Source organism: Emys orbicularis, chromosome 5 (genome assembly GCF_028017835.1).
Source record: "Emys orbicularis isolate rEmyOrb1 chromosome 5, rEmyOrb1.hap1, whole genome shotgun sequence".
NCBI classification, from domain to species: Eukaryota; Metazoa; Chordata; order Testudines; family Emydidae; genus Emys; species Emys orbicularis.
The window spans coordinates 41,140,252-41,165,051 of NC_088687.1; the positions used below are offsets into that span (position 1 = coordinate 41,140,252).

The 24,800-nt window shown below is 41.6% G+C and overlaps 1 protein-coding gene across 1 annotated transcript in view; it reads right to left on the minus strand.

Annotated features, from left to right (window-relative positions):
• SEC24D (SEC24 homolog D, COPII coat complex component) overlaps window positions 1-24,800 on the minus strand; it is an 82,722-nt gene that overhangs the window by 22,992 nt on the left and 34,930 nt on the right. Inside the window, exons 8-9 of the mRNA XM_065405121.1 lie at window positions 11,302-11,440; window positions 8,805-8,920 (exon numbers count right to left, since the gene is read on the minus strand). Coding sequence (XP_065261193.1) covers window positions 8,805-8,920; window positions 11,302-11,440 — 255 coding nt within the window. The remainder of the gene's footprint in view (window positions 1-8,804; window positions 8,921-11,301; window positions 11,441-24,800) is intronic.

The window sequence follows — 24,800 nt, forward strand, 5'->3', positions numbered from 1 at the left end:
TTTAAGGTTTCGTGTGCCGGTAATAAATTTTAATGTTTTTTAGAAGGTCTCTCTCTACAAGTCTATATATTATATAACTAAACTATTGTTGTATTGTAAAATAAACAAGGTTTTCAAAATGTTTAAGAAGCTTCATTTAAAATTTAATCTTGGGCCGCCGGCCCACTCAGCCCGCTGCTGGTCTGGGGTTCTGTTCACCTAGGCCGGCAGCGGGCTGAGCGGGGCCTGCGGCTGGGACCCCGGCTGGCAAGGGTCCGGCAGCCAGAACCCCAGACCGGCAGTGGGCTGTGCGGGGCAGGCGGCCAGGACCCCAGACCGGCAGTGGCGTGGGCTGAGCAGCTCAGGCCACTGCCGCTCAGGGGTTCCATTAGGGTTACCATATTTCCACAATCAAAAAAGAGGACACTGGGGGGGAAGTCCCGCTCTAGCCCCGCCCCCATCCACTCCCTCCCACTTCCCACCCCCTGACTGCCCCCCTCAGAACCGCCAACCCCCCCACACTCCTTGTCCCCTGACTGCCCCCTCCTGGGACCTCCACCCCCTATCTAAGCCTCCCTGCTTCTTGTCCCCTGACTGCCCCCTCCTGAGAACCCCCCACCCTAACTGCCCCCCTAGGACCCTACCTGTCCCCTGACTGCCCCGACCCTTAACCACACCCCTGCCTCATATTCACACCCCCAGACAGACCCCCGGGACTCCCACGCCCTATCCAACCGCTCCCCGCCCCCTGAGAGGACCCCCAGAACTCCCGACCCATCCAACCCCCTCTGCTCCTTGCCTGCCTCGACCCCTCTCCACACCCCTACCCCATATCCACACCCCCTCCCCCAGACAGACCCCCGGGACTCCCACGCCCTATCCAACCACTCCCCGCCCCCTGACAGGACCTCCAGAACCCCTGACCCATCCAACCGTCCCCCTCTCTGTCCCTTGACTGCCCCCTCCAGAAACCCCCTGCCCCGTCTCCAGCCCCCTGGCCCCCTTACCCTGCCAGGGGGCTGGAGCCCAACACGTGGCTGCGCTCCCCAGCGCAACACACAACCCGGTCCCTGCCCCTGCACAGTGCTGCCGGAGCGAGGGAGCAGGGGAGAAGGAGAAGTGGGGGGAGGAGGAGCTGCCGAGGCCCGATGCGAACGGCCCGGCCGGCCGGCGATCCAAGAATGGGGGGCGGGGGGAGAGTAGCTCCACAGCTGCTGGAGTCCAGCCCGGCCAATGATCTGAAGCTGTGGGGGAAGGGCTCTGGCTGCCAGAGCCCCATGCGAGCGGCTGAATTTCCTGCAGCCCTCCCAGCCGCGCCTCGCTCTGCATGGGGGGGAAATCCCGGACATTTTTAGCTATTTACAAATTTTCCCCCGGACGCTATTTTTAACACAAAAAGCCGGACATGTCCGGGAAAATCTGGACGAATGGTAACCCTAATGCCATCCACCGGCTCCTGGCAGCTGGGATCCTGGCTGCCAGACCCGCTCAGCCTGCTGCCGGTCTGGGGTCCCGGCCCGGCCCACATACAGTGGGTACCTACCTTCTCTCTGGTTCTGGCCCATTCTCTTCCTCTCTCTGCACTGAACTGAGGGTGGGAGTGCACTGAGCACAGGGCTGGGGGTGAAGGAGCAGGCTGGGGGTTGGGGTGTAGAGTCTGGCCAGGAGCTAGAATGAGGGAGGGTTGGGGCAGGAGGTTTGGGTGTGGGGCACTTACCTGGGCAGCTCCCATTTGGTGCGAGGGGTGCAGGTGGGAAAGTGGGGGGCGGGGTGCAGGAGCTCCCGTTTGGTGCTCAGGGTGGGGGTGAGGATGTGGGCGGTGCATGGGGTGTGGGGGGGCTGGGTATGTGGGGGGGTGCAAGAGTCAGAGCAGAGGGCTGGGGGCATGTGAGGGGGGTGCAGGTGTCAGGGCATGGGGTGAGGGAGGCTGGGTATGTGTGGGGGAGGGGGTGAAGGAGTCAAGCAGAGGTCTGGGTGTGTATAAGGGGGGTACAGGGCTCAGGGCAGGGGCCTGGGGGGGGTGTTGGGCACGGGCCTGGGGGGTGTGCAGGGCTGCGGAGCTCAAGGCAGAGGGCTGGGTGTGTGTGTGGGGGGAGGCAAGGCTCAGGGCAGGGGTCTGGGGTGTGTGCGGGGCTCAGGGCTGGGTGTGTGTGGGGGGGTCAGGGCAGAGGGCTGGGAGGTATGTGGGGGGGTCAGGGCTGGGGGGGGATATGCCCCTATTCCACCCCCCCTTCCCCAAAGCCCTGCCCCTGCTTCTTCTCTGCCTCCGCCGGGAGCAGCGAGCACGATGACTCTGCTCCTTCCTGACCCCCTCCCTCGCAAGGGCCATCAGCTGATCGGCTGGCACGGGGAGAGAGAGATGGAGAGAAGGAAGAGGGGCAGGAACCCAGCACACTACAGGAAAAGGCAGGGGAGCCGGCAGGACCAAGCTTCTGCCCCCTGCCCCCGCGGGAGGGGGCGGCGGGGGGGGGGGCGGAGAAGGGCGGGCCAGGCAGCATTTTTAATGGCACGCTGCTGCCTGCCGGGACTCCGGCAGGCAGCAGCATGCCATTAAAAATCAGCTCACGTGCCGTCTTTGACACTTGTGCCATAGGTTGCCGACCCGATTTAGCACAAGTAGTTAACACCTATTTCAAGGAACCATTTGAAGTGAAGTGGCCCATTAACACCCCTTCTGTCATAGGGAAAGGAAGGGATAAAAGAAAAAAAAAGGGCAGTTGGGGAGGGGGGCAGGTTTGTTAGTGGGTTATAGACTGTTGTCATAAGCCGTAAATCCAGTGTCTCTATTCAGTCCATGATTTTTAATGTCTAGCAAAGTTAGGAATTTAAACTCCTAGGGTCATCTTTTGAAGGTGTGCAGGTTTCCTTTTGAGGATGAAGACTGTGAGGTCAGGTATGGAGTGATCATTTTGTGAAAAGTGCTCACCCAGAGGTGATATAGTGTTTGTCTTATTTTTTCTGTGAGAGAGTTCATTCAAGAGCGTAGTGATTGGTTTCGCCCATTTAGTTATTACTAGGGCCTTTAGTGGGGATACCACATGTTGTGATAAGCATACTTAGGAGCCACGAAGATATGTCTTCGCAGAGAAGTGGGTTGTTGATCATTGTAGCAGTGGAGAAATGTCTGCAGGTTTTGTATCCGTTGTTGTGTCAGGGTCTGCTGCAGCTTTGAGTGCAGGTGTGTCCTGCTCTGTGGGGAGCTTGCTTCTGATGATGAGCCTGAAGACGCTGGGGGGCTGTTTGAAGGTCAGAAGAAGGGGTTCAAGAAAGATTTCTTTAAGAATGTGGTTGTAACTGTTTAATGATACCACTCCACACTGCAACCTATACAGGGTAAGTAACAACTAAGGGTGCACAGTCAGAAGGAGTTTTATTGCCAGATTGAAGCAGGTTCTCAGGGTATTTGGGTGGCCCATTCCATGATGCAATCTACTTCTCTGGTGGAGTGTCCTTTTTTGGTGAAGGGGTTTTGAGCAACCAGGACACTGAAGTCCTTTATTCACAACACAAAACAAATACAGCATGGGCAGCAGCAATGCAATCTTCTCTAACCCTTTACCTATACTACAAATACTATAGCTGGTTCAGCTATACTAGCAGAGCTCCTTAGTGTAGAGACAACATATGCCAACAGGACAAGTTTCTTATCAGTGGAGCTAAACCACTTCCCCAAACAAATTAGCTAAGCTGATAGAAGCACTCTTCTGCCAGAATAATTGTGTCTACACAGGGTCTTCTCCAGCATACTATGTTGGCTGGGGGGTATGGTTTTTTCATACCACTGACATAGCTACAATCAAAGAAACAAACCTTTGTAGTGTAGACCTGGCCTAAAATGTTTCACAAAATGTTCCTTGGCTTTGTTCTGAAGGCACTGCTGGGGGTGACAGTAGTTCAGTTTCCATGACTGTTCAGTTTCCATGAAAAGAACGGGAGTACTTGTGGCACCTTAGAGACTAACAAATTTATTTGAGCATAAGCTTTCGTGGGCTACAGCCTACTTCATCGGATGCATGTAGTGGAAAATACAGTAGGAAGATATATATATACACACACACAGAACATGAAACAATGGGTGTTACTATACACACTATAAGGAGAGTGATCAGTTAAGGTGAGCTTTTATCAGCAGGAGAGAAAAAAAACTGTTTGTAGTGGTAATGAAAATGGCCCATTTCCAGCAATTGACAAGGAGATATGAGGAACTGGGGGGGGGGGGGGAGGGGAGAATAAGCATGGAGAAATAGTTTTACTTTGTGTAATGGCCCATCCACTCCCAATCTTTGTTCAAGCCTAATTTAATGGTGTCCAATTTGCAAATTAATTCCAATTCAGCAGTCTCTTGTTGGAGTCTGTTTTTGAAGTTTTTTTGTTGTAATATTGCGACTTTTAGGTCTGTAATCGAATGGCCAGGGAGACTGAAGTGTTCTCCAACTGGTTTTTGAATGTTATAATTCTTGACGTCTGATTTGTGTCCATTTATTCTTTTACGTAGAGACTGTCCGGTTTGGCCAATGTACATGGCAGAGGGGCATTGCTGGCACATGATGGCATATATCACATTGGTAGATGTGCAGGTGAACGAGCCTCTGATAGTGTGCTGATATGATTAGGTCCTATGATGGTATCCCCTGAATAGATATGTGGACAGAGTTGGTAATGGGCTTTGTTGCAAGGATAGGTTCCCGGGTTAGTGTTTTTGTTGTGTGGTGTGTGGTTGCTGGTGAGTATTTGCTTCAGGTTTGGGGTCTGTCTGTAAGCAAGGACTGGCCTGTCTCCCAAGATCTGTGAGAGTGATGGATTGTCCTTCAGAATAGGTTGTAGATCCTTGATGATGCGCTGGAGAGGTTTTAGTTGTGGGCTGACTGAAGGTGATGGCTAGTGGCGTTCTGTTACTTTCTTTGTTGGGCCTGTCCTGTAGTAGGTGACTTCTGGGTACTCATCTGGCTCTGTCAATCTGTTTTTTCACTTCAGCAAGTGGGTATTGTAGTTGTAAGAACGCTTGATAGAGATCCTGTAGGTGTTTGTCTCGGTCTGAGGGGTTGGAGCAAATGCGATTGTATCGTAGAGCTTGGCTGTAGACAATGGATCGTGTGATGTGGTCTGTATGAAAGCTGGAGGCATGTAGGTAAGTATAGCGGTCAGTAGGTTTCCGGTATAGGGTGGTGTTTATGTGGCCATCGTTTATTATTAGTACTGTAGTGTCCAGCAAGTGGATCTCGTGTGGACTGGTCCAGGCTGAGGTTGATGGTGGGATGGAAATTGTTGAAATCATGATGGAATTCCTCATGATGGAATTTCCATGTTTCCATGACTGTTCAGTCTTTAGCTGCCCTACTAAAACTAGCAATGATCATTATTTAAGGTCTCATGCAATGGCGTTTTTGCTTGTTTGTTTTTATGAGGTGGACACCCATCCACTAGGAAATGGTCCAAAGCCAATCACGTAGGCTGTTCCACAGCCATCAAATAAATAGTCCCAGTCACTTACTGAGTCATATTTGAAACACAAACCTATAAATGATAAGCTCCACTTCCTCATTACCTATCCCCTTAATTATAACATTCCCATCCCCCAGACATTTACCCTAAACTTAAAACTATGGCCCTCATTCTCCCTTCACTTGCACCATTGTAAGGAAGGAGTTCTACTGATCTGGGAGGAAAAGCAGGCCATGTTTTTACAAGCTGTTTTGATTTCAGTATTTGGACCCTACTTTAAAAAAAAAAAATCAAATGTACTTTTGTAAATCCCACAGCAGTTTGTAAAACGATCTTGGCTAATTTCTGACATATATATGATAGAAATGAGATGTTGTGCTTTTGCCACATCCGCCTAACAGAAGAGCAATAAAATAATACAAAACAGCTGTTATTTGTTAACATTTTCTGTAGCTGTTCATCCTCATTGTTTGATAAGCACAAAGGAAGTGATCCTTCAGTTTTGGTCTGAGATTTGGAAAAGAAATAAACTTTATTGACTCAGACCAAAGGAAAAAAAATATCAAATAACTCTGTCAGAGTCCCAACAGGCAATAGCTTAACACTTCCAAAGAGGCTTTATATTTCTAACGGGTTTATTTAAAAAATAAATAAATCTTGAAACAAATCCACATGAAAATCCACTTTTGTGACAAGATTATAAGAGCATGCTCCTTGACAAAAAGCTACTTCTCAGAGCTCCTGAATGAATTAAGCTTTATGACAAAAGCTTTGGATATAAAACTATTACCTGAATCAAAAGAATCAAATTCTAGAACAAACAACAAGTATCTTGAAGATATTTTAATGGACACACCCGATAGACAAATTAATTTTCAAAAGTTATTGGGCAGCTTCAGCTGCCATAAAAATCAGCACCGATGGAGCTACGTCCATTTACTGTAGCTATGGTTCCTGTACTATATTCCTATTCCTCCCCCTCCCTACATATCTATATAGTGCAGGAACCTCAGCTACAGTAAATGGAATGAATATATATATATATATATATATATATATATATTCATTCCATTTACTGTAGCTGAGGTTCCTGCACTATATATTTATTTATTTTTTCCTACTTGAGCTCATTTCAGATCTCAGACCTGATCCAGATCCCAGTGAAGTCAATGAAAAGGTTCCCAATCATTTCAATGATCTTTGAATCAGGCCCCCAGTGAACTATGGGGTCAGCTAATCAGCTTGCTGAGTTCCTCAAGTTTACTAACAACATAAATACATGCTTACTAAAAACTTAGCAATAAATTGATGTTCTGAAGCCAAATCCCTGACTTCAATGGAAGTTAAGGGCATTCAAGACCATGCAGCCACAGAACAAATTCTTAAGCTTATCATGACTTTGATCCTCCTTCCACCGGAGCTAATAGGAGTTTTGTTGGTCTACGATGAGAACTGAATGTGGATGTGGATGGACAGAGAAGATCACACTTGACATACTGTGAATTAAGCTAAAAGTGAGCAAAGGTATGTTCAAACAAGGATTTAAATACTTCATACTTGGGAAAATACCAGCAAGTTCTCTCAAATAATTTTATGTGCGTGGCACGTATGTTCGAACAAATCTAGCACATACCCAAAATGATAAGCCATTTTTTGATTGTGCACTAGAACCACCAAGACAGATCCCTCCACCTGGACTGAGCCCTCCTGAATCCCATAGGCTCCACGTGGACACAGGGATCCAACCACACACTTCTCCTTGCAGGATTAGGGCCCTTAGGAAAAGAATTCTTTATGAAACTAATATAAATAGCCACACATGTTTTCTGTGAGTGGAAACACTCCATCACTGCTCAGGCACTAATTGTCACCAGTTTACTATTAACAGGAACCACGATCAAATACTAGCCCAATCTGTCTTCAGAGGTGTTGTCTGCTATTTAATGTTAATTTGAGAAAGCTATTTACTTTATCAGTCTCCCTGGAGGTGGTGGTGGGGAAATGCATTTCAAATATCTCTTGATTTTATAAGACTTAACATGTACCTACACTTTATTTTTATCAACACTTTTCTGGATTAAGCTTAGATTAGTTTTTGGCCAGATTTCTAACATGGATAAGGAGTTTGATCAGCTATTACTGACCTCCCCACAGAAGAAGACAGAAAAATCTAAAAGGTTACAGTAGTGCTGTACATGGTTTAAGTTAACAAAAGGCTGGATTTTAAAATCTTTTCCTCCATTTAAGGTGTTTAGATGTCTGAGCTCTAAGAACAATAATGTGCTTAGACATCTGACTGAGCTAAACTGCTTCTACAGATAAGCACAACACGTGTCTGCAATTGTTTTAAAAAAGTGAACTCCTGGTAAGGACAGGTTCACAATTTGAAGCCACCTCTGGGGTAGGAAGGCAGCCAGGCAGACATGCTGTGCACAGCAACCTGTGTGCACACAAGTAGGGATGGGAAGTGTATGTTTAGCCAAGAACATTAGGCAAACCATTACTCTTACCAAAAGTACCAGGGGATCATTCGCATCTACAAAGAACAGAGAAAACTCAGTTTATCAACCGCAGAAATGTAAAGGGCTTATGTGACCCTGCTGGGTTATGAAATGGGGGCTCCAGGTAGTCTGTTTCGAACCTCAGATCTCTAAGTCACCCACAACCATTATGATTTATTTTTACAATTAACCATGCTGAACTGTTCAAGCTCTATTGGGAATTCTCTTAATTCCCCCACTCCCCACCTACAGTTTAAGGGCCTTTCCCAAAGTACACCGGAATCACGGGAAAGACTTCCATTCACTTCAATGGGCTTTGGATCAGGCCCTCAGTGAGTTCATAATATGAAGACCAAATCATACTTCTACAGCTAACCTAGTGGTCAAACAAGCAACTTTTCATTTTTGGGAAAACTGGTAGGTCAAATTCTTAGGCTGAGATTTTCAAAGCAGAGAATGAGATTTAGCCACACATCTGCCTTTAAAATTAACAGAAGACATGTAACTAACACATGACACTGCTTTGAAAATCTCAACTGTAGCCTCTAGAACAATGCCATGTAGTTAGGACCAAATCTAGGCCCCAGGTGAAACTTAGTGGATTCACACACTTTGCTGCAATGCCTTCTAATTCTTATTTGACAGTCATATAATTCAACAATTGTTATAACAGGAACCATGAGCAACAATGTTAATGGGGGGGGAGGGAAGGTAGTTTTGGTATATCATTCTATGCTTCCAGCTACAATTTTGAAAATGTTCATAGACTTCTGAACTTCTGGTGTGAACTAGAAAAAGCCTTTATTCTGCTTTAGGTATTTAAAGGATTCCGTTTGTTTTGACATAAATTTGTAAACAATTTTCTGTGCTGGAAATACTTACTCTGCAATAATCCAATGTAGCGACATATTCATATGATCCTAGAGATAACTCTGGCCTCTCGTAGTGGTCTGTTCTTCTGCCAATGTGGTCCAGATGTTGAAAGAAGAATGGAGGGACTAAAGAAACAAAACAGTAAAACTGATTTTTCTTCTTTTAATAAACAACACGGAACCAATGCAACCTCCCATTTCATGACTTGAGGAAGGAGTGCAAATGCTTAGCAGGGCAACTAATTTTATGCAGAAACAGCACAGTTTTAAAAAGAAAAAAGTTATTTTGTGCTTATTGTCACGTGTGCTACTACTGTGTTTGAAGGACTGGATCTTTTCCCTCATGAACACTCGAATCTTCCACACTCATCCTGCACAAGCTTGAGTAGTTGGGGATGGTACAGGCTGGGGAGAAGAATCTGCCTTTCCAAGGATGCAGGGACAGCAGGACTACTCCAGGCTTGCTACTGCAAACCTGAAGCTGTCGTAGTCCCAGTGATAGATGCCAATGGATCTGCAGAATCAGAGTCAGCAGCACCACCTCTCCACCAGCCAGCCCCACTCCACCCACAAGTTCTGCCTCATAGAAGGTAGCTCTAATAGGGTTTACAAATCCTGGCCTTCTGTTCTGTTCCACTGTGTCGGGAGCATTCCGCAATCAGAGGAGAGGTGCAGGACTTCACAACTAAAAGCGAATGACAGATTACACTGCAGGATTCTTGACAACCTTAGGAAATGAGTCCTAAGAAAATTAAATAGTTGCATCTAGACTGGAGGATGGCAAAAACATTTCTTGTCTAATTTTCATAGCAAGAGAAGGCAGCAACCCTTTGCCAATTCCTTCTCGGATACCTTCACTTAAGCTTTTTACATCTCAGTTTTCCCCCCTGTAAAATGGGGATAATGCTTACCTACCTCGCCGGGGAGTTTTGAGGCTCAATTAAAAGTTGTAAAGTGCTTTAAGTCTCTTGGTTGAAAGGCACCATAAAAGTACAAAGTATGCTTTAAACTGATATTCTAATGAATACTTGACGATATTTACACTGTTTATAATGCACACAGTATGTGTTTATGAGAATTTAAATTGAACAAACAATACAACTTGCTATCTGCTATACTTTGCCCAAAAGATTGAGCTTCAAGCCAAAAAAGAGTTGGCATGAATCTTTCAAGGTTCATGTTTCAGAGTTGAAAAGATTACTGTATTAGGGAAAGCACTATACCACTGTGATCCTGCTGAGGAAATCCAACTTGATACAAACGTCTAGAAAGACTAGTTCTGGCAAAGACTTGGGATCCAGCCAAAAGCAAAAGAACGCTTACTTATGAGTCACATTCAGCACACTTGAACAAATATGGCATGGTATCTTCTGTGAAAACCAAGCCTTGTCACAGTAAGATTAATAGGTGATTTAACTATTAAATGCATGGTCACAGACATGACTATTCTTACGTTGTTCTAAGAATTTGTTCTTTGCCAGGCACTTAAGCATTTTTAAATAAATTTATTTTCATTTGAAATTCTAGCTAGCAGTTTGGAATAGAGAAAAAACATATCCTGTGTTGACAAAGCATTTAAAAAAGAAAACTTTTGATGAAGCTACAGACTGGATTTTACTGTTTTGCGCGGCTGTATTTTGTTACAGTACATTTCTTTTTAAAAGTGGATTTGACCAAAGAGTTTCTGCATATTTTCTTAGTAAACTATTTAAAAAATAATTCTTATGGAATCTTATTGGGTACATCTCACTAATAATTTTCATATGCAGGTTGAAGGCCCATCATATGAGAGAATATTGTCAAAAAATCATCTTCCAGTTGTGGTTGTATTGCCTTTGTGGAGTGGAGCAAAAATACTAGACCCAGTTATTCTTTCTACCCATTTCAGGGCCACACCATTAAAGAACGTGTGTTTTAATTGTTGCAATGTTCTGTCTCCCCAGCACCAGTTTAAGAGCTGTGATTCTCAGTTTAAAGTGATAATGAAGAAATCCAATTCCATATTTTTACCTCCATAAAAGGAAACAGAAGAGTGAAGGTGTCACCAGAACAACTCTACTGAACTTTATTTTTTGTAATGTAGTATATTCAATTACTGCTATTTCTTCAAAACTGTTCAATTATATTTCCTGAAATCTTTTCTATTGATATGAGACACAAGGGCTCAATCCTCTGCGAAAATCAGAGCAGCTTCCCTGATTTCAACAGAACCAAACTGATTTGCAAAAGCTGAGAAACTGACCGATAAATGTTTTCAAAAGTTAAATACTAATTCAGGCTGACTAGGAATAGAGAATTTGGATCATAGCGAATAATATGCCAAAAAGACTCCATAGATGAAGTACTGACTGCCCTATAGAGATGCATGGTAAAAACTCCCATTCACTTTGATGGGGCCAGGATTTTACTCCAAGTAAGTAAATCAAGAAAATAATACTACAGATGCAGTTTCCTGTTAGCATTAATGAATGAATAATATACACAAATAGTAGATAAATGTCACTTACCATCATTTATGCAGTTGCAAAATCCACATTGATACTTTCTTCCCCCTTCAATGAACTGCATGAAGGGACACATATAGGCTTTGCATCTGTTGCATCGAATTGGCCCAGTCTCCCCATGGTTGACAACATAAAGAGGTGTCTACATAGAATGGAAAATAGAGCCATAAAAAGCATCACTAAAATACTAAACCTAAAAACAGCCTGGAAAGATACTGATGCATCTGAACTCTCTTGTTAATTATTGCTTCCTGATCAGCTAATTTCTGTCCAGGATTCACCCAAATCCCAAAACTTTTAATTTTGCTAAGAGCAGGGTCTCATGCACTCCTCAGAGGGCTGGGCATTCAGGGTGAGCTACAAAAGAGGCTAGTTTTCTTCTTGCTGAAATGTTCCATGACAATAGTTGTAGTAAGTAAGTGTCTTCTCATTAGAGCTGCATGAACCCTTCCAAATTCAGTTAAAAGGGGAGAGAAATGGCCTGCACTGCAGTTACCCCCGTTTAGGGCCCAATTTTGCCATCCTTATTCACAACAAATAGCGTCTTACTAAGCATAATCAATGTAACTAATTGCATAATAAGGGATTATTCAGTATGAATAAGGAAGGCAAAATTTGGCTCTTAGAAGCCTATATCAACATTTGCATGCACTATCACAGTTATTCTATGCAGCCACAATTACATGCACAAATGAGACTTAAAAAAAAAAAAAGATTCATACCGACCCCGAATAAGAAAAGCATCTCTATTCAAGCACCTCTCTTACGCACATACTGACGTCCTTTTGAACTTCAATGGGACTTAAACACAGGGTTGAAGTTAAGCAAGTGCTTCTCCTGAATCATACCCTTAATTTACAATAGTTCAGCAATAACAAAATGGCAGATGAAATTGAATGTTGATAAATGCAAAGTAATGCACACTGGAAAGCAATCTCAGCTACACATACAAAATAATGGGGTCTAAATTAGCTGTTATCAGTCAAGAAAGATCTTGGAGTCATTGTGGCTAGTTCTCTTTCCTCAATGTGCACTGGCAATCAAAAAAGCTAACAGAATGTTAGGAACCATTAGGAAAGGGATACATAAGACGACTGATAATATGTCACTGTATAAATCCACATTACACCCATACCTTCAGAACTGTGAACAGTTCTGGTCGCTCCCTCTCAAAAAAGATACATTAGACTTGGAAAAGGTATAGAAAAGGGCAACAAAAATGATTAGGGGTATGAAACAGTTTCCATATGCAGAGAGTAAAAAGGCTGGGACTGTTCAGTCTGGGAAAGAGACAACGGTGGGGAGGTGAGAATATGATACAGGTCTATAAAATCATGAGGCGTGTGGAGAAAGTGAATAAAGGAAGCATTATTTACCCCCTTCACATAAGACAAGAACTAGGTGTCACCTGATGAAAGTACAAGGCAGGAGGTTTAAAACAAACCTAAGGAAGTACTTCATACAACGCACAGTCAACCTGTGGAACTTGTTGCAAGGGTATTGTGAAGGCCAACAGTATAACTGGGTTCAAAAAAGAATTAGATGAGTTCATGGAGGATAGGTCCATTAGTAGCTATTAGCCAAGATGGTCAGAGATTCAACCCTATGTTCTGGATGTTCCTAAGCCTCTGACTGCCAGATGCTGTGACTAGACAACAGGGGACGGATCACTAGATAACTGCCCTGTTCTGTTCATTCCCTCTGAAACATCTGGCTTTGGCCCCAGTCAGAAGCCAGGATACTAAGCTAGATGGACCATTCTTGTGTTCTCCATAGGTAATGTTTCTTGTGTGTGTTTCAGTTGGCAGGATGGATTTCATTCTCAAATTTGTTTGTCCAAACCACTACCTTTAATAACATGCTTAAAAGACACAGCAGTATTTTACCCACAAAAGCTTATGCCCAAATAAATCTGTTAATCTTTAAGGTGCCACCAAACTCCTTGTTGTTTTTGTGGATACAGACTAACATGGCCACCCCCTAATAAAAGAACTCTGAGTACAAGGATCCAACATATTTTTAAAAATAAGTTAATCTAGTATTTGTGAAGTTTACTGAATTGCCAGCTCTGATGATATACATGTCGTCCATTTGCCCACAGAGCAGGTACAGCAGGAGTTGCATCAGTGCAAGCTTCTTCACCATTCTCTGCCAATGTACTTCAATCCTGAGTTGGAGGAACCCCCTAGGGGTGAGATAACTCTGCTTTCTCTGATAACACAATCTTCCTCTTCCAGCACGGCAGGATGTACCTTTTAAACAAGGACTGTGCTAACTTGATTATTTTGCTGGTACGTCATTTCCTTGTTACTTGTCCTTCTGATTTAATTAAAGTTATTATAGTTAAATTAAAATGCTTTGGATGATTGTATCTTGGGAGACAACGGGCCCATGATGGGAATTAATCCAACCCTGAGGTTGTAGGAAGTGCTGCAGATTACACATGGGTACAGGTACAGTATAGATAATTATGAGGATGGGGGAAGTTTATTTACATGAGTGCTCCAGGCTCTCCATCCCCACCGAAAGCAGTCCCAGAACTCCCAGGGAGCTGCAAAGACATTCTGCTCTTCTGGAATCAGTCTGCTTCGCATCTAACATATATGGCTTTCTGTGATATGCACTGCCCAAGAAACCAAGGATATTTTCTCCTAGACCTGTCTCTGTTGATGTAGTATCTTGCTCTTTTGTACAGAGCGTGTCAAAACTTACATTGTGTCAGGGTCACTTGCTAGAGTGCAAGATTTAGAAACAATGTTAATATTCAGTGAAGGAAAATGCAAACAGCAAATGCAGTATCTCAGACTCTGGTCAGTTTCATTACATTGAGCAGACTTGATTACTGCCTCTGTCAAAATCAGAATTAATGGGAGACACTTTCCAGATTTCTCCCTCAGTAACAGTCGTGCAGTAATTGAAGGATTCCTGCAATTATATTTCAAGGGTTTGCAAAGGCATATTGGAAGCCCCTAAATAAATGAAACAGTGTTCTCTTCAATTATCAGTGATGGTTTATTACGCACAAACTTCATTTTACATTTTTTTCTAACCCTCAGCCCCAATTTAGTGAACCTAAACAATAAAAAAGTAAATCCAGAGGATAATATGAGGTAACTCTCCATGAGGCGAAGAATGTTAAAAGCTTTAAGTTTTCTGCTAGTAAACCCACTGGAGCTTTGCATCTAAGTTATGCTGCCTCTTCACAAAGAACGTGCATGTTCCAAAACAGCACTATCATGTACTTGTGTCTTTTATTGCAGTTCAACAGACGTGAAAAAGATACTGGTAAATAGCAACCCTTATTTTTCCTGTTAGTACCCACTGTTTACAACATCTTTTAGTGTTTGTTTATGTTTTTATGGAGACACTCATTTATTTCTCCTAACGGTTTTAACCATTTTGGCAAAGATTTTACATATATTATCAAACTTTTACTGCACGTGTCATAAATATGTCCTTCTGCTCCAATGAAGTATCATTAGTTTATTTTCTTCCCCACTCAAAAGTAGAGTCAAATACAAATTAACCAATAATGTCAGCTAGCAACAGATTTGCAAAAAATATCAAGGAAAATTTTCAGACATGGGTGCCCAAAGGGCACCACATGCATGTGCTTTAAAAATAAAATTTAAAAACTTTTGTGATTATTAATTAGTTTGCAATTTTCCAGTTGTCATTCTGTTGTACTATTCTACCACAGCATGTCAGGTTGCATCACTCACCCTGTACAACCTCAGATATATTGAATGCATGGTTAATATTACCAAACCGATTGTGTAGACAGGCCCTGATAAAAATCAGACATTGGATTTGTATTTATGCACATTAATCCAGCAATTTTTCTAACCTCAATTTTAATACATTTAGTACTGGGCGATTACTTCACAACACTACAAAGAAAAAACAAACATGTTAAGAAAATGGAAAACTGTCACAGCTGCATTTTTTAAAAAATGCCCCAAAGAAAACTAGATCTTTAAGCACAAAGCATAAATAAGAGTCCTCACTAAAATTAATGCCAGAAGAGTGCACTTTCTTTTTAAGTTCAGAGTCTGCACATGTGTCCATTGCCTTCTTCATATTTAATAAATTACTTTCTTGGAGACAGATTTCATAAACAAAAAAATCCAAACATGATCTTTCTTCTGTTCTCACATTTGGAGTATAATTTTTACTTCTTTCCTCCTAAACCCACTTAAAAAAAAAAGTAGTCACCAAAGGAGGCTGTTTTATTAATATAAGTTAGAAGACACAGCAGCCCAAGGCTCCAGTCCTGCAAAGACATATATATTTAACTGTACACACCAAGTAGTCCCCCTAAAGTCAATGGGACTATGCACAATGCATAAAGTTAAACATATGTCTAAGTCTTTGTAGGATACAGCCTAAGAATACTTATTTCTCTTAACATCCCCTGGGCCTGATTCTACTCTAATATACATTAAAGTAAATCAAGCTCAATTCCAATGAAACCACATTACAGAATCAGGCTATTTAGAAAAAATACTCTTTAAGACAACAAAAGTATATACTCTGGTAGAACCACCACTATCATGCAGGACACCCACAGTATTATAAAGTTCTCACCTAACATAATGACTGCAAATATACCTGAAAGCAGTACTGGATGCACATATTTATATCATTCCTTAAAGTTACTGAAGTTTGCATCTCATTACAATACATTTTATGCATCAATTTTATTTTAAACTACTATGTTACTAATGAAAGACATCTGATAATAGTCAAAGTGATCTGAAGGCCAAGGCCAGCATAATCAGTACTGTTAAATCAAAACTATCAAAGAACTATTTCAGAGAGAAGAGTAATGGTTTTTAAGAAAGCCTCAGCTAATAGCTACATATAGATACCCACCCGACATTGTAGCCTTGCAAATTTCTGTTTACCCACCCACCCACTCTGGATGAGCAATTTTCTTTGGATGGGGGAATAAAAAACTATACATTTTAAAAGAATTGTTATCGTCCTCTTTATCAGAGTGTGACAGTAGTTTTTGTATCTGGGTTGGAATATGTTCATGGGAATTTTGCAAGGCTTTATATTAAATGCAATTACAAATATTCACTGAAGGAAAAAAACCACTAAAGCACACACCAAAAGAACTGTAACTACCTAAAGCCAAAAAGTAATGTTGGATATGAAAACCATATTTCTATGTGCTATAACTTACTTTCTATAGGTGTCACTGTGCACCAGAAAATCATAAGAAGAGAACCTGCTCGTGTTCATATGAAATCAACTGCAAAACTGTCATCAAAATCAGTGGAGAGGGATAATGTCCAGAATTACAACAACAGGATTTAGAAATACCAGGCTAACATTATTTACCATTGATTTGGCATAGTGCAGCATTATTTGTAGTGTAATAAAAAAGTACCACCCATTACATATATAGGGCCTAATTCTCCTCTCATATAAATTTTACACTACTGTAACTTCATTGAAATCCACGGAGTTACTTCCAGTTTACATTGGTGTAAATTAGTGGAGAGTCAGTCCTATTGTTTGTTAATTCAAACAGCCCACAGTTTTCTTAATCAGATTGTGGCAGCCAGCCCCATCATACACCATCTTCCTCAATAGAACAGTAGGGGGGAAAGCCCCGCAAAGAGAATCCTCAGAGATTTCCTCCCCTCTCATGGGTAAAGTGGCCATGGGCTCTTGAGTTTGTGTATAAACAGGCTCCATATCTAGTACTGGCGGAAAGCAAGAAACTGAACAGACCAGCCTCTTCCATTTTAATCATCATGGGCATCATTTTCCAAACATTAAGCGGCAGCATTAAGGTTGACAGTGACTATTAAAAAAATAGATATGTGCAGCTCTGTAATTCGCTACCATTAGAACTGCATCTCTGGCCCCAAGAATTGAGAATCACTTCTGGCTCAACTTCATCTATCTGCCCATTTATTATATTGTCTCCATCTATCGCTTTACTTTAAGAGGTACAGAGAGAGTAGGTTGAGTTCTTTGGCCAAAAAGTATATAGACAGCAGGTATGAAAGTTAACTAGCATTGTTTTGAGTTGCAGGATTTGCTTGTATTCCCTCTGCCCTCCATTCCCCCCAATATTTACATTTTTATTCTCTAAAAGCTGAACAAAATTTAAGGAAACAAGCAAAATTTATTACTGAATAAAGCTAAATCCATAGAACAGATTGTAAACTTAGTAACAACACTAATTTCAGAGTAGCTGTGCTGGAGTCATTGGAGTTACTATGGGTTTACACTGACAGCAGAATCTGGATCATAATCTCAGGGAAAAAATTACGTATTTTTGATCATTCAGATTCTAAAACAGAACATAAGATTAACAAATTTTCCAAAGCATTTCAGTTCTCTCCTAAAGCTTTGGAGGTTTTCTAGCTTGACTGAAGTGGCTAAAATTAATGAAGATTGAGCATCTGATTCTTTGTTTTTAAACATGCCATCAGTGCCCAATGGCTTTTTACAATTTTACACTGGACATTTTTTCCCCTTCTGACAGTCTGTTTGCTCCAACTCCCTCCTGCCTTCTTCCTCAAAGTCTCTTTGCTTAAGCCTCATTCTACCTATCCCCTCTCTTATATCCCTCTTCCTTCAGTGTCTCGTCTCTTCTGCCCTTTGTCTCTCTCCTTAGCTAACCCTCTCCTAACAAAACTCCAATTATTTAAAGAAATACCAAAAAAACAAAAACAAGAACAAAAAATAATCATGGAACTGCTATGATGTTTTCAAACCATCACTCTGCTTGTGAATTACATCCCTTCCCTCCCAACCCTTGGTCTGTCTGGTCTGTTTAGATTGTACAGTAGAATCTTAGAGGGAATGGAAGTTGTTCGTAATTCTGAAATGTTTGTAACTCAGAACAAAACGTTATGGTGGTGCTTTCAAAAGTTTACAGTTGAACATTGACTTAATATAGCTTTGAGGCTTTACTATGCAGAAGAAAAATGCTGCTTTTAACCATCTTAATTTAAATGAAAAGTGCAGAAACAGTTTCCTTCCTTTGTCAAATATTTTTTTAAACTTTCTCTTTATTTATTTCAGTAGTTTACATTTAACACAGTACCGTACTATATTTGCTTTTTTTGGTCTAAACTGCTGCCTGATTGAGTACTACTAATTCCAAACGAGGTGTGTGACTGACCGGTCAGTTTGTAACTCTGAGGTTCTGCTGTCTCTCTTATTTTGTTTGTACAGAGTCTTGCACAACAGGGCCTACCTTAGTTGGTGTCCGTAGGCGCTACCAAAATAAAAATAAAAGTAATTTTATATAACTATTCTTTGTATTAAACATATGTATTTATTAGTCAGCTACAGCTCTCGGTGGCATGGAGACTGTACCATAGATGTTCTGAACACAATGGAACCCCTATCTGTTGATTCTGGGCCTCTGGATATCTCCATAATATAAATAAATATCAATAAAAATGAGCAAAGCTAGTGCTCTACAGCCTACATTTGGCTTGGATTGACCAGAGGGAGAGGCTGCTGATAGCAACAAGCAGAAACTTGTGGTCCTGTTTATGTTAAAGTGAAGGGGGATAGCCATAAGGGATAGGAACAGTGAGGCATACTATTCCCAGGAACGTAAGGGCCCCTTTGGAGTGCAAGACCTGGATCAGCTGAGCCATTAAATCTTAACTTAATCCACCACTAGTCGTAAAGTGAGTGAGTTTTATTTTGAAAATATTCCTGTTCAGACCATCTCTTAGGGCTCAATGAAATATTAAACTGGCCCTAGAGATACTGGTGGCATAACTCCAAAATCAGATTCTCTCTCACATTCTAACAAAAAGAAAGCTTCACTCCTGACATGAAGCATGTTGAATTACTGCTCTCACTATGGTTAGGCCGTTCACTACTAAATTAGGCCCTGATCCACTGTCCAGGACTCCTTGTGTCCATGCAGGTGTCACTGAAATCACGTTGCAGGATCAGGGCCCTGGTTGGTCCATTAGAAGAGTAGCACTGGCACCTTCACTGCCCCCCAGTGGAGTGGGGACTCCATGAAGAAAATGAGACATGTAGAGGGGAAAAGAGAAAAGGAGGCAGATTCTGAACGTTGAAGGAAACTGTCTCTTTGCACCATCCAATCAGCAAAACATACAGAGCATGCTACCCTGTTTTCCTTGGCAGATTTGTGTGCACAGATCTGGCTGCAGGGAAGAGTTCTATATCCATACTTTAGCCAAATGTGAATAAGAGTTCAACCTACATAAATATATAGGTCTCTGCCATCTGCCTTGTTCTGCCCATCAGGTTCTGGGAAGGCTTCCTAGCTGTTCCTTTATCATATATCATAACCTCAATCATACATAATAACCTCAATAACTATAGTGAAAAATTAGCATTAGGAGCCAGACTTTCAAAATTAGTTCAATTACATACATACATTTGGGTGCACCTAACATTCATGCACATAGATTACTAGGTACGAGTTTCCAAGCATGTGCAGTTGCTTGGCCCTCACTTTGAAAGCCTGACTGTATTTGACAGGAACACAAAATCTCTGGCAATACACGTGACCAAGAATTGCCACATATTTCTCAAAATCCTGCCTGCAAGTGTGGCAATCACAAATTACTCTACACTACTAGATCCATTATCAATGTATCAATTCATGCTATATATTACAAGCTGCCTTTTCACCAGTAAAATTGCTCAGTGGATAAACACAGGGTGACATGCCTTTCTGAAATCACCTGCTTTTGGGGAATCCGCTTTTCCAGGACATTGGCACACAGACAGTTAGATAACTGTTTCCAAAGTATGAGAACATCTCAGAACAGGTACCTCCTTACTGAGCAGAATGCAGCTAGCCCCAGGAGTGTTTTTGGGGGACCCATACTAATGTACAGCTCTTTTGAAGTCAAGTATTATTGTCACTTCAGTTTAAATGATATTCCATGTTCAACAGAACTACAGACAGCAGACAGAACATTCTAAGATTGACGTATTAATGGAAATGCCCTGATACTATGTTTATAAAGTTTCAAAAAAAGGACATGCCTGTGAACAAAGTTTACTACAGAAAACAAAAAATGTAGGTTCTCAAATCAAAATCCATAGGTAATTAGTACAATAAGAAGTTTTAAAACAGACAAGAGAATTACTTTATACAATGCACAGTTAACCCGTGGAACTCACTGCCAAGAGATGTTGAAGGCCAAATGTATAACTGGGTTTAAAAAAGAATTAGATAAGTTAATGGAGGTCAGCTCCATCGATGGCTATTAGCCAAGATGGGCAGTGACACAACCCCATGCTCTTGGTGTCCCTAAACCTCTCACTGCCAGAAGGCGGGACTGGATGACCAGGGACAGGTAACTCAAAATTGCCCTGTTCTGTTCATTCACTCTGAAGCAACTGGCATTGGCCACTGTCAGAGACAAGATACTGGCTAGATGGATCATTAGTCTGACCTAGTATGACCATCATCATGTTCTTAAGTTAAGCAGAAGTGAAACTTTATTTCAATATAATTAGTCAGAACTTTAACACACATAATTCTGTGTTCTGTTGCTTCAATTAAATACATGTTTTTGAAGTAGAGTACATATCTCACAACAGTTTTTGACATATTAATTGTAATTTATTTTTGGGAAAGATTAACCAGTTCACAAATAATCTTTGGATTTGGAGTTGGCTTTAATGGTTCACATTAAAGTGTCAAGACAAGTATTTCCCTTTGTGCTGTATCTTCCAGCTTTTTTCCCCTAGACAAAATTCCTTCTGAAGCCAGAACTGATTTGGTCTATTATTATTGTTTGTTATATGTTAAGCGCTATGAGTTCTTGGTGCCATTCCTACAAAGATTTAATTTGAGGCAATTTGGGGCCTGATCCAATCCTACAGTATCAGGGCCTGATCCAGACCTGTAATGTCTTTACCTAGACATAACTCCCACTTTCCTGATGGGGCTGCAAACATGGCCTTAAACTGGACAGACAGTATAGTGCAGATGCATAATACACTGAGTAACCAGGAAATGCAAGATCAAATCTCAAAATGTATAAAGGAGTATTGTAAAGTAACTTCTCCCTGTAAATTGTACACTGTTATAAACATTAATATGCTATTTGTATAATTACTGAGCCACCTTTTCCAGTAGAAAAGAGAATTTTCCTACTTAGATCAGCTCATTTATTTAATACAATAATATTGTACCAGCTGGACAGAACAAATCTAAAATGCTCAGTATTGACACTAAGGAAGAGCACTACATACTCTTCTGACTATGGATTCCAAACAGGGTACATTAAGCGTTAATAAGAAAGGGCTCTCCAGCTACTTTTCAGCTTTGAAGTGCTGACTGTTATTTGGATGTAGTAACATGCTGCATCTCAAGTGAAGGTCAGCAGTCAGGATTAACTGATGATATAAGTAGGAGCGTGAAATTGGAATGTGAGATGATAATCAAGAAACTATGGGGGACAAGACCTTCAAAACGTCAGCACTTTTAAACAATCAAAACTCAAGCAGGGACTGCCTTTTTCTTCTGTGTTTGTACAGAGCATAGCACTAAGGGGTCCTGGTTCATGACTTGGCCTTCTAGGAGCTACCACAATATAGAACAGTAAATAATAATAAGACAGAGAGGCAGATTCTAGGAAGCTTGTATACAGAAGTGATGAGTAATAAGTAACAGGGATGTAGTCTAGCTCTAATGGCTACAGGAATTTCACAATAAAACAGAAATCTGAGTTAGAGCGTGAGGACATTTTGGTTTGTTTCACATACAGACGGCCATTCATAAACAGCACAAAAATTGACAAATATTTGGTTTCGTGCCATTTACAGCAGTAAATGTAGTGAGAGGAGGTACTTCTCTCTTCAAAAAGGTATTTTATTTTATGCAGACCATTACATAGAATCATAGAATCATTGAAAGGGACCTCAAGAGGTCATCTAGTCCAGTCCCCTGCACTCAAGACAGGATTAAGTATTGTCTAGACCATCCCTGACAGGTGTTTGTACAACTGGCTCTTAAAAATCCCCAATGATTGAGATTCCACAACTTCCCTAGGCAATTTATTCCAGTGCTTAACCACCCTGACAGTTAGGAAGTTTTTCCTAATGTCCAACCTAAACCACCCTTGCTGCAATTTAAGCCAATTGCTTCTTGTCCTATCCTCAGAGGTTAAGAACAATAATTTTTCTCCCTCCTCCTTGTAACAACCTTGTATGTACTTGAAAACTGTTATCATGCCCCCTCTCAGTCCTCTCTTTTCCAGACTAAACAAACCCAATTTTTTCAATCTTCCCTCATAGGTCAAGTTTTCTAGACCTTTAATCATTTTTGTTGCTCTTCTCTGGACTTTCTCCAATTTGTCCACATCTTTCCTGAAATGTGGCACCCAGAACTGGACACAATACTCCAGTTGAGGCCTAATCAGCGCGGAATAGAGCGGAAGAAGTACTTCTCATGTCTTGCTTGCAATACTCCTGCTAATACATCCCAGAATGATGTTTGCTTTTTTTGCAACAGCGTTACACTATTGACTCATATTTAGCTTGTGATCCACTATGACCCCCAGATCCCTTTCCACAGTACTCCTTCCTAGGCAGTCATTTCCCATTTTGTATGTGTGCACCTGATTGTTCCTTCCTAAGTGGAGTACTTCGCATTTGTTCTTATTGAATTTCATCCCATTAACTTTAGGCCATTTCTCCAGTTTGTCCAGATCATTTTGAATTTTAATCCTATCCTCCAAAGCACTTGCAACCCCTCCTAGCTTGGTATCGTCCGCAAACTTTATAAGTGTACTCTCTATGCCATTATCCAAATCACTGATGAAGATATTGAACAGAACCAGACCCAGAACTGATCCCTGCGGGACCCCACTCGTTATGCCCTTCCAGCATTACACGTGGACCCTAAGAGCTTCTAAGAAGAATGAACAGTTCAGAGTTTGAGCTCCAAGTAATAACACTGCTGGCTCCTCACTACAAAGCTGAAGTCTCTTTTGTCTGTTCTATGCAAGTATCTGTGTCAGTTTCCCTCAGATAGAGTTATTATGTACTTGGTAATCTTGGAAAAAGGGAACACACACAATGTGAAATACAGGTTCAACCCAATACATGTGCAAACATAACGGATACACCAACATATTAATTCTATTATGAAGGTCAAAGACCATTAAACACAAACACAGCTGTTACCATTTCTAATGGGTTGTGGAATAACCCTAAAATAGCCAATCAAGCAACACTCCATGTGGTGCTTGTGGAATGTGCTCTTTTAGGTTGGAGGAACACAAATTTATGCTTGCAAATAAATCTAAGTGTAGCTTTGTGAGTTTAAGAGTACCTCTTCACCTAGACTGGATGCCACATAAGGAGAGGGCTGTACATAACAGTCATTAATGCCTTTTCAGAGGGAATGAAAAATGAACCTGGATCTCATGATGCAGTAGCCTGTTAGGCTAAGGGCATGCTATAGATGTCAGGTGTATGTTTTTCCTTCTTCTGTGGATCTCCAGGACTTTTTGAGACAGCAGTCATCCCTGATTTATGCATTATGGCATCAGAGGACTGATAAATGGAAGATTTTTTCACTCCACGTTTCCTGTTGCAAACACTGAATTGTTTCTCTTTTGGATTCGGTCTTCTCATTATGAGGGACTAGTATTGAGATTTTGGTTAGGGAAACTATATTTTATTGACTGACTATACATAGTCCCATGCCAGAGAATGTTTTATAATAGCAGTAGGATATTTCTTTATAGTGAATTGTACTTAAGACTAGAGACAGGTTTCATGGCAGTGTTTTAAACAGAGGTGGATGATTTGAAAATGTGACTTGAAGGCCAATGTTATTGGGTTCCCATTCCTAGTGGAAGAAACTGTTGGGGGTAGTGGAGCTGGGAATGAAGTGAAAATAGGCTCCACCTGCATAAGGCCAGTTACAGTAACATGGCCAATGGTGATCATTTACATCTGCCACTTAAGTATTTGGCAAGAATAAAAAGATTAAGAAAATACAGAAGAACGTATTGGTTTCCAGTATCAAAACTTTGAGCTAATGTCTTTAAAGAGATATTAATTCAAGAGTCCTTCCCATGGAAAGTAGCAGCTTAATGTTTGTGGTTTTGATATCAAAATCGGTTGTCAGCTTAAAAAGCACCATATCTAGTAAGATTAGTGACCTATAACTAAATTCTCTTTTTATTAGTACTTGTTCAAAAGTGATACTCAGAGGCCCCAAACAGGATCAAGGCCCCATCATGCCATGCGCTTTACAGACATTTGAAATGTTTCACCTGCTTTCCTTTCTGCTACACTTTACTAAGAGCTCGAGTGAGGTAAGGGGCAGTGTGCAGCTAAACCATCATCTCTGTGAAGGAACTGTTACACAGTCACAATCTTCCCTGACACCGCTTTACTCTAGGGCCAGGGGAGTAATTTGCACCGCCCTGTACCTGTGTGGATTACTTACCATGCCCTGTTGGCTTTGCTGGCCAACCATTCCCAGTCCTTCTCCAAGGAGAATAGCA